Below are 10,906 nucleotides of genomic sequence, written 5' to 3' on the forward strand. Positions count from 1 at the left end.
CAGCAGCTCCGAGCGGACGGTGTCCTCGCTGATGGGCTCCGTGGACACTGCGGGCAGAGGTGAGTGGGTCAGCAGCGAACCACCGTGCCCTTGGGCCCAAAGGCTGTGTGGGACGGGACCCGCCCGCCCAGGGACAAAGGAGTGTGCCAAACCCCACAGAGCTGACAGCAAAGCGTTGTCTGTCTGAAAGGCAATTAACACGTTGGGACACCCAGGCGTGGGACATGGGGTGTGCCCGACCCCTGGCCCAGTACAAGCGGCTGGAGGAGCTGCTGTGGGCAGAGAGAAGCTGCTGTGGGCAGAGGCCGAGCTGCCCATTGCCATCAGCATTCTTAGGTCAGGACAAACCAGGAGAGGCACTGCGGAGGCGCACCTACATTTTGGACACATTCTCCGTACTCTATTAGGATTAAATTGTCAGTCTCAAGAGGCTCAGACCAAAATAGGTGTATGAAGGTAGAAAGTGTTGGGCTGGAAGTGAAATGCAGTTTTAAGAACAGTGTGAAACCCTGTCATCTACTTAAACAGAGGTGTGTGGCTGTGGTTGAGAAGAAACTGTATGTAATTAATCAGCATGTGCTTGTGGAAAGACGCACAAGTGCTGCTGCAGCGCTGCAATTGAAGCAAATATCAGCCCAGGATTAAGGGCTAATGCTATCCTATTTAGTTAGCTGGCTTATTAGGGACACAGAACCTCTGTGCTGGCTGCCTGTATATCTTACTTCACCTGATGAAAATAGCAACTTGTCCTATTGAAGGCTCTTAGTAAAAATAAACATGAGGGAGGATGGACTGGGAGGAAGAGGAAAAGGTCTCATATTGCAACACCTTTGCTAAAGAATATAAATAAGTGAGACTTCAGGTAAACAACAACCTCTGTTTCAGTTCATTCAGAACATGAATGGACACAGACAGGAAACAGGGCTGCCAGAGTTTTGTGGTTTGTGTAGTATTTCTTGAGGGAATACATGAGAATAATGTAGAAACATACAAGTCTGTGTACATGGGTGTGGGCCCATACAAACACGTCTACATGCACATATAATTATGCAGAATGTGTGCATATATATTTGTAGTATATGACATAGTAAATTATGTAGCATATAATATTTAGTAAATATACATGCATATAATATTTAGTAAATATTCATGCATATTTAGATACCTACATTTTTATTAAATATGTACAACTAATATAAGATTAGTAGCTCCTACAATCATGTATCATGAGGAAAGAACTGCTTCTAAAATCCACAAGTACGGTAATTGTATAAAAATGAGGCCATGCTCCTTTTATCTTTGACTGATATCCTGCATGAAGCAGCTCTTCTTATGCTGGTCAGATGTGCCTAGATGCACAGGATGGTTGAGATCATTTGGATTACAGCCACCACAATAACTGTGGTGCTCTAAAGGGGCTGGGTTGCTGTGGTGACTGTGATGGCCTGCAGACCTATGTAAGTAGAATAGTACAGCATAAATTTTTAATTAAAATTACAAAACCTAAGAAGAAAAAAAAAAGCTTTGCTTACCATTAAATGCCCTTAAAAGTTTGAGTGCATAGGTCCACCAGACAGCCGGGGATGGGCTGGCTTGCACAAAGCAGGTCAGGGTGATGTTTAACCCTGCTGGGACTGTCAGGTTGGTGTCGAGGGCTGAGGTCAGGGGCTTTGTGCAGCTGTTGAGCTCCACTTCGTGAAAAAACTTCCCTGTCCTGAATTTTGGGCCTGAGCAAGTTAAATAGGAATTCATCAGGATAATAGGTGGGCCCACAGACTTGATAAACTGGACAAATCCGCGCAGGCGGCAGTCGCAAATCCAGGGGTTGTCATGGAGGGCCAGCACGGCGTTGGAAATCGCTTCCAGCGGCCCCTCCGTGCTCTGGCTTCTCTGGTACACAGGCCAGTTGTAGAAGACATCCCTGGATATGATGGTAAGCTGATTGGAGGATAGATCTAAGTAGGTCAGGTTGGGCAGATAGCGCAGTGCGTGTTCTGGAAGGACATCCAGCCGGTTGTGCTTCAGATCCAGGATCTTCAGAGTTGGGGTGTCTTGAAATGCTGTCCATGGCACCGAACTTAATTTGTTCCCTTGCAAGCGCAGCTCCTTCAGAGCTGGCAGATATTCCAGGCTCTTGATGTGCATCACTGTGATGTTGTTAAAATTGAGCCACAGATACTCCAAGGCACTGACATTCTCAAAAGACCCACGGGGCAGTTCTGTTAGGTGAGAATTTTCTATTCTAATTTTCCGGATGTCCTGAGGGATGTTTGCAGGGATCTGCCTCAGCAGTGCAGACATGCAGAGCAAACTCCTAGGGAGGAAACCAGAAAATTTTCCAGGTCACAGACCACAGTTGAAGCCAATAAACCAGTTCCCTATGCAGGTCTACAAGCACTTGAATAATTATAAGGTATTGTATATAGGGCATGCATAAACCATCCATCCAGCCATCCATCCCTGGGGTTTACACCAATTTTGCTATAAAGGATGCAATTAAATAATAAAAATGGCTATGTATGTAGCTACATATCTCAGGGAAATAAGAGAAATCTCATTCTATGCTCAAGACAGCACAGTTCAAGTATTAGAGCTGGCACTCCATACTTCAGTCTGCTTGGTTTTGGTGCTCACATCATCAGCAAGTTCCTACTGGGGCTGTCTGACCCACTTCACTGGTGCTACAACAGGGTAACAGTGTTCTTACCTTCCAAAGCTGTCCTGAGAACAAGAGCATCCTGTGATGCAAGATGAAATAGATGGGTTTATCTTGTGGAAGGCCAGAAGAAGAAGAAAGATATGACAGACAGGGTCCATATTCTCCTTTAAGAAAGCACTGTGCAGGGGTTTGCACCAAACACGCCAACAGCCTCCAAGAAGCAAATCCTATTAGCTGTAATCTTCCTTGACGCAGAAATAAATCCTGCTGGGGACCCAACCCTAAGGAAGACATGCAGTGTGGTTCTCAGTCTGTGTCCAAGTGCTAAAAACCACCCCCAGGATCACTCCTGGCATTTCTCCTCCAGCTGAGGGGATTCTGGCAGACATATTTATTTGGTTGGGAATATGAAGATGGAGCCAAAACCACTTCCTTTGCCAAGCCCTTGCAAGTAATTAACCAGGCCAATTTTTTTTTTCTTTTTTTTTTTTACTAATTTCACAGGATCTGTCTCTGTCTTCTGTATTTTAATTGCTTTTATCAAGGCAGAAAGCCACAGTAAGGGCCAGACTTTAGCTGTAATTTCCATAGTGCTCCATTACACAGTCCATCCTCCCCCAGACCCTGCCTGGTGGGTTCTGCTCATGGCGAGCATGAAGCCTGCTCCCCAAACTCAGATCTTACAGCATGGAAGCATAAACATGGCACCTTTTTCCTCTGAGACATAGCTGTGGCCAGTGCACAGGGGGCTTCTCTGACAAGAGTCTCTAGGAAGTCAATTTCTTTTGTATAAATACAAATGTTCAGTGCTATTCTCTGGCTTCCCTCATAAGACAGGTGCTGACTGCATTTCAGTCATCTTGAAAAACTAAGCCGTTCTGAGAAGGGATTTTGAGTAACCAAATGTATTGATCTTTTCTAAGCCAAAAGAGCAGGTTTCAGTTACGCTTTCCAAGGAGTTCTGCGTTCTCCTGGGGCCATCTAGTGTGGATGGGCTTCACTACAGCCTGCACAGGAGCATGCCAGGGAAAAGGGCTGCAGCTCACTGCCCTTGTGTGTGACGCTGGGGCACAAAGCAAGATTAGCCTGAACCTGCTTAACCTCTAACCTATGGGACCAGGATAGAAAAGTATTTAAAGTGTGGCAGCTTAGAGCTATATGTGGCTCTCAGGATTGTGCTGCTTTCAGCCTACAGAAAACACAGGCTTGATTCTGCAGTGTTTAAATCAACAGGAGCTTTTATTTCATGGCAAATCAGCAAAATGAACTGGCGGGGAAACTTCAGGGGACTGATATTCTGTGTCTGTCCCCCATGTACAGGGAACAGGCCACAAGGATTGGGCCTGTGGGAATGCTATTGCTGGCAGTGCCTCACATCTAATCACGGGCATAGGGGATTTATTTTTGTTGTTTGGATTTTTAGCTGAAATGTTCCTTGTTTGTCCGTGGTGCAGTATTTGATTTTTCAACAACTGTCCTGTATTCAACCCTGTCAGTGAGCTGGGAAGGGGAAAGGCTGCTGGTCTGTAGCGCAGCAGGTGCAGCAGCTGAAAGTCCCCCACTGCGGGGGTGGTGACTGCTGAGGAGTTTCTTGGTGAAGCTGCTGCTGTTGCACTGGGGGTGGCACCACTGCAGCCCTGTCACCTGAACCCTGACTCCTTGTGCACTTTCCACGTCACCAAATAGAGGGGATGCCCATGAGCAGGGCTGCTGGCTAAAGTGAGGATGTGCCAGAGCAGCAGTGGCAGCTGCCCTGGGAGGGTGTGTCCTTCCCCATCACCCATCAGCCACTGGAGCACAGGGACTCAGGGACCCCCCACACCCAGAAAATGCCACAATCACCGGTGCCTTTGGTCTCTTTCTGTGGTCTGCCATGAAAATATTCCCCAAACAACAATTATAATTTCTGTTATAATAATACTTTTATATATTTACACTTTACAATAATAACAAATATAATTTCAAAACAATAAAACAGTACAAAATATTAAATATTATATTATATTATATTATATTATATTATATTATATTATATTATATTATATTATATTATTACATTACATTACATTACATTACATTACATTACATTACATTACATTATAGTATATTATTGTATATTATTGTATATTATAGTATATTATTATATCAAAATATAATATATCATGTAGTATATAATGATGCCCTAATAATATAATTTTATTATAATAAAATTATATTTTTTTACCCTTTACAACAGGGTAAAACAGTAACAAACTATTTATGATGTAGTTAGTTAGAAAACTCCTGGGTGTCAGGAGCAAATCCTGGAGTTTGCCCATATGTGAGCTGCAGGGCCTGGGAACAGAAAGCTTTCAGCAGAGGCAGAAGAAAATCAGTGCCTTGATATGTTCAGCTCTAGAGGAGATGGGACACCTCCCTGTGAGGGGATCAGTGGCTGAAACTCCCCCAGATCAGGCTGGACAGGTGGGAGCCATGAGGGATGGAGACACCCATCAGTGCCTGGGATTGCAGGCAGGTGGGATAGACACAGCACCCATGGCACCAGGGAGGCCCTGGGATGGGATGCTTTGGCTGTGCCAGTGGCACCAGGAGGGGCAGCTGCAGGGATTCACCACTTTTAAGGCCCAAAACCTCCTTTGCTTGAAAGAAATAGCCCTTCCTTGCCACCTTCCCACCCCTCCTCCATGGGTCTTACAGTATGTGGCAGCTAAGTCATGTCTTCAAAAGATCTTTCATGAAAAGTGAAGTGATATTTATTTACAGGTTTATAAACTACTGGAGTTTCCCTCCATGTTCATCTTCAGGCACAGAAGGTGCACAATGCCCAATGTCCTGGGATGCAGGAAGCAAAGCAATAGCCAGGGTTCTCTGTTAGAAATGCCTTAAGTAAATGAATTGTTTAACAGGAAAAAAACAACAAAGAAGAATTGCAGTTGTTTTCCTTTTCCCACAAGAGAATTCCTGCCAGTCCAGCCTATCTTCTACAGGGCTGGAAAATGCCCTTTCAAAGACTGGTATTCAGTACCATGGGCCAATGCTCTGGCTGTGTTCAGGCTGATATTTATTTGCTGCTTGAGAGGCCATTTATCTAAATATATCCCAACCCCAAGTGTAGTCAGCAGGTTCAGTATTAACCTGAGGGTCCAGTGGTGAATCACTTACCAAAGCTGGATGAATTAGGGTAGAGAGAAGGGGGAGGAGAAGAGGGAAGTAAGGGAAATAAATCCCCCAGTGTAAGCCACAGTCACTATGCTTATGTTCCCTACTGGACTGGGATTTTGCTGCCTTTTTAACTCAGCCCAGTTTATGCCTGCTTGTAAATGTAATGGTCACTGTTGTGACAGCAGATGTCCACTCAGTTCAGCTGCTCTTTAACATCATGTGGCGTCCTGGCTGAAGCCAAAATGCAGAACAAGCTGTCTAAAACTCAAGCTGTCAAAATAAATCTCCACAGAGACAGTGTCTGTGGGAAATGGAGTTTAGGAGACTGCGCTGATTGCCAAAGCAAATGCCAAGAGATGACCCACTGTGTGCTGTCAGCTATGGCCAGGGAGTCAAACTCCATCTTGAAATGACATTCCTTCTTGTAAGAAATCAAGTCTGGGCTGATGCTTTTTCAGTTAGTCCCTCTGCCAGAGCTTTCAGTGTTAGAAATCACTGCTGGGCAGGACATGAGCATTGAAGGCTCCAGTTGGGTGTTTCTGACAGTGCATGTATCCAAGTGTTTAAAAATGAGTTGATGTAATACGGTTTAGTGGGCATGACAATATCCTGTCCAGGCTTGTTAAGAGGGAATGCAATAGCAGATGTTTGCTTTGGTTCTTACAGCACATCTTGAGAATTGACTTTAATCAAGAAAGAAATGGTTTCCTCCTACCTGAAGGCAAGAATGAAACTGGGTGCCTAACAGCCCTTCCATGACAAACAGAAAATCCAGTGACGTACACCTTTACATGTCTGATACCTCAGAAAAACTGACTCAGAGCATTAAAATCACATCAGCTTCCTTCATGGTTTCACATTTCCCTCATAATTTAGCAAGTACAAAGTTTCTCCTCTGACCACTGCCAGACAAGACAGAGCTTGTGCAAGTTTGTCCCTATTGCCTATTGTGTATAAACCACCAGTGCAGTAGAGAAAGGCTTGTCTTGAACAGTAGCAGCTGAGATGATAAACTGCAGTGCCTCAGCTATGAGACAGTGAGAGAGGGCACAGGAATGAGAGAAGGCACGTTTATTCTATTGGGGATCACTATTTATTGAAAGTACAAAAAATATCCAGTAGAGTCTGTAAAATTGAGCACATCCACAGTGAATGTCCCAGGATGATCCCTCGATGGAGCACAAGCAGAGAGGGCCAGTGCTGGCCCAGCTCATGTCTCCAGTCAGCTGAAAAGTGAATTCTTCTGGTTCCCAGTCAGCTCCTGACTTACAGCAAAGTCCTTGGGCAGTAGGTGCACTCTGTTCAACACAGGGAAACTTCAGGACAGCCTTGGTTCTTCAGGAGCTTACCCATGCAGGGCCATGGTTGGGACAGTTCTGCACAGCCCAGTGCTCCTGCTGCATATATGGGCAGGACCCAGGCTTACATACAGCAATCCTTGCAACTCAGCACAAAAACTGCTACATTTTTTTCCTCACTAATACAATCAGGCTGGGACAAAACTTAAAAACTTTTTATTAAACTTTATAAATAGGGAATATATCTATTGCGTACCATCTTCCATCAGTTAATTTGTTGCATTAAAATATATAATTTTACAAAACTTTACTTGTAAACCTAAAAATCTGCACAGTCCAGTGATAGAAGTAGCATGAATTATTTTATACAGAGATTGACAAATTCTCCCAATCCAAGAGAAGTTCCTTATCATTAATGCAAGGAATACAAGGAGGCCTATCAGAAACTCTTGTGGTGTATCCCTGTTGCTGGTATTTATGTTGAGATCAAATGACTTGCTTTTTCCATCAGGCCAAGTAATCTAACATAAGTGAAACCCTTCTGTACAAGGCGGACTTGCAAAATCCATACAGGGCTCCATTCCAGCCAGTGAATTTTGTTAAGCCATGCTGTACATACACATCCAGAATGTGAGTGGAAGTCCTTCCAAAAATTTTACAAACACATTTCAGAACAATTCAGCAAGCTTTATCCCTTAGCATTTCAACTTGGCTGGATCTTTCCCATTCAACATTTGGCAGAACATATATAATTTTCTTCACGAATAATATTTATTACAAAGAGAAAAATGTTACATACAGTATTACTACATAAGGGACTTGAGTGGAAAATTACACATCTGGGAATTAGTTTGTGATAAGCACTCAGATTCAAATTCCAGTGAAGCTGCAGAACTTAAATGACTGATCAATGACTATGAAAGTACATTTAGATTAATATTAGACAGCTTTTTTTCAGGGTCCTTGAATTTGTAAAATGTTTGAAACCCAAAAAGACTGCACTGAGCCTCTGCTACCACTGAGACCATAGTCAGGAATGGCTGATGTGTGCATGGCCAGTGGTCTGACACCACATCACTTTCTCCTGCTCTGCACAGAGCAACTTCTTTCCATGACCAAGTCACAAGTACCTGGCTGATCATGTGGGCCTTCACCATCAGTTTTGCCAGGACCAGTGACAGAGCTGGAGATTTTTGCAAAACTGTCTAATGTAGGTTTTCCAGTATGATTGCAAAGCATTACACCACCACACACAATGTGCAAAGTAGGCTATTGTATGATTGTAATCTAGCACAGCTGGTGTAAAACATATTCTACTAATTACAATGTAGATACAAAATGGCAGCTAGGACTGATACTGAAAGATCTTTGCTACTGTTCCATATCTTTAGAAGAGAGTTTAGGGCCAAAATGCAATCAGCAAATGCTCTCTATTTTGCAGTCTTTGGAATGGATTGGGTTTTGTCTCTTCATTTCTATCTCCTTTGCACATTTCTCTGAATTCAGAGCATTGAGTTGTAATTATGTTGGACATATTAGAAAGGGTTGCTGTACATCTCTATTCAGTGATCTATTAAGCATCAAGCTGCATGTTTCATGCAAACATGGGGGATGTAAAAGGTGAGACTCTCAATCTTCACCTTCATAAGTGTTTTTATTAAAATTACTAAATATTCCCTTGGCTTGTCAACCAAAAGAACATCAAAAGAGCTGAGAATAAAATGCGTAGCATATTGCAGAGCAGGTCCTAAACAATACCAAGCAGAGCACACTCAGAAATGTTTCTTAATGTCCTTACACTTAGTGTGCATACTTCATTTGACAGGAAAAAGGAAAAAAACTAAAAAAAAGTGGTCCAGTAGAACGAGGCCATTATCAGAGAAGCTTTTGACTCTGTACAAAGCAGCCAACCTCAAGTGGTGTGAGCAATATGTTTCTGTAAAGCTTGGGCACCGTCTACCCTCTTGCATCCTCTTCCAGAACATGTCAGAGACAGAAGCATGGACATGGTGGCGTGCAGTGCTGGAGCAGAGTCACAGAACAGCCACCCACTTCCCCCTGGGCGAGCTGACAGCCAGCCTAGGTACTGTCAGCAGAAGTATTCATTAGGCTGTCCCTCTATCTTTGGTATGGCTTCCGAGTCCACGCTGGAGCGGGCGGACAGCAGCCTGTTGGACTCGTCAGGGGTGTGCCTGGTCAGGTATTCTCCCTCCACGCCCTTGGCCTTGGCCCCAGGGGACAGGCTTTCGAAGGTGACGTACGATTCCTGCACATCCTTGGGCTTGCGCACAAAGCATTTCTTGCAGCGCCGTTTCAGGGCTCCGCAGCAGACCACCAGGGTCAGAGGAACAGCAATGACACAGGCCACGCTGATGACAACCACGTTGATGAGCTTCTGCGTCCCTCCTGCACTGACAACTTCGTCTGTGGAAAATATGATGCACTGCTCCTTCCTGGGGATCAGCCCTTTCACACAGACGCACACGATGTATTTGGTCTTTGGCAGCAGCCCGTAAAGAGTGACCTTGGTCTTCCCTGGCTCCACATTGATCCGCCGCATGTCCCTCTCCCCAAAGACGGCATAAAGGACACTGAACACCGTGGTGTTCTTTGCCATAGGCGCCTTCCAGGCCAGGGTGATGCTCTGGTCGGTGTCCCCTATGACCCTGACAGACCTCACCATCCTCTCTGGCTCCTGCTGGCCCGTGGTGGGGCTCACCAGCAGGTTCTGGGGGTTGCTGTCCTGAGCCATGTCCGGGAGGAGGACGCTGTCTCCGGTGCCCGCCCCAGCCCCCAGCGTGGGCACGGTGGAGGTGGTGATAACGTACCTGGCCACCAGTTTGTCATTGTAGGCAGCTGCCTCCATCCCGCTGGCCTTGCCATTCCATGTGCCTTTGGCACTAGAGGTAGGGTCATCCGTGCTTTCTGAGTCTGTGATGATGAGCGAGATGAAGGCCTCTGTTGCTCCCAGGAAATTCTTTGCTTTACAGATGTACTCCCCAGAGTCAAGGTAAGAGACTACAGGCAGGCCCAGGATAGACCAGCTCATCCCATCACTGGAAATCTCTTGGTGAACTGCAGGGCAGGAAAGATGTTAAATGAACAGGCAATAGTAAATTGAATTAATTCCATGTTTGTAAAATATTGAGACTCTATCACCAAATATCTGCTTGATAAAGTATATGATAAAGAATCATAATTTCTGCTTGCCACCAAGAACATTACAAAATCAAAGTAAACCTAAGAAAAAGACTATAATTAGATTACATCAGGATTTGAACTGCTTCAAAATGAATATACATGAAAAAGTTGATGCTATTTCCTTCAAATTGATGTACAACCTGAAAACATAACAGGAAAGGTTCTTCCATTAAAAAGAAAAGTTCTTGAAAGTTCTTATATAGGTGCAATACTTAAAAGAGTGGAAGGAGCAGGCAGCAACATGATCTATTCGAGCATTAGATGCAGACTGTGGAGGCAAAGAAAATACAAACAGTGGAGATTTTATTGTAATAAACACACACAGACTAGCCTAGAGTATATGGAAAAATAGTTGAAAGATAATATCCCTTCTACTGCTCAATTATTGCAGGTGTTTATCCTTACACAGGTGTACATTTGGTTACCACCAAATGATATGTACATAGCTGAGTGTTGATTTGCTCATGTGATTTACTTGCAGACTAAAACTAGCTTTTTTGCCTTTTTCTATTGGTGCAAAGAAAAAAAAAGAGTTGGGATTTTGTGGAAGGGTAAAGCACCCTCATCATTATTTAACCAGCCTTCT

At 44.2% G+C, this 10,906-nt stretch overlaps 2 protein-coding genes across 2 annotated transcripts in view; both read right to left on the reverse strand.

Moving 5' to 3' along the window:
• The window catches only part of LRIT2 (leucine rich repeat, Ig-like and transmembrane domains 2), a 5,050-nt gene extending 2,097 nt beyond the window's left edge, over positions 1-2,953 (reverse strand). The window contains 4 exon segments of the mRNA XM_005431772.1: positions 5-47; positions 1,533-2,314; positions 2,708-2,844; positions 2,846-2,953. Of these exon segments, the coding sequence (XP_005431829.1) occupies positions 5-47; positions 1,533-2,314; positions 2,708-2,844; positions 2,846-2,953 (1,070 nt within the window).
• Positions 2,954-9,208: 6,255 nt separating this feature from the next.
• The window catches only part of LRIT1 (leucine rich repeat, Ig-like and transmembrane domains 1), a 9,891-nt gene continuing 8,193 nt past the window's right edge, over positions 9,209-10,906 (reverse strand). Inside the window, exon 4 of the mRNA XM_005417288.1 lies at positions 9,209-10,194. Coding sequence (XP_005417345.1) covers positions 9,209-10,194 — 986 coding nt within the window. The remainder of the gene's footprint in view (positions 10,195-10,906) is intronic.

This window comes from Geospiza fortis, unplaced genomic scaffold, assembly GCF_000277835.1.
Source record: "Geospiza fortis unplaced genomic scaffold, GeoFor_1.0 scaffold130, whole genome shotgun sequence".
NCBI lineage: Eukaryota > Metazoa > Chordata > Aves > Passeriformes > Thraupidae > Geospiza > Geospiza fortis.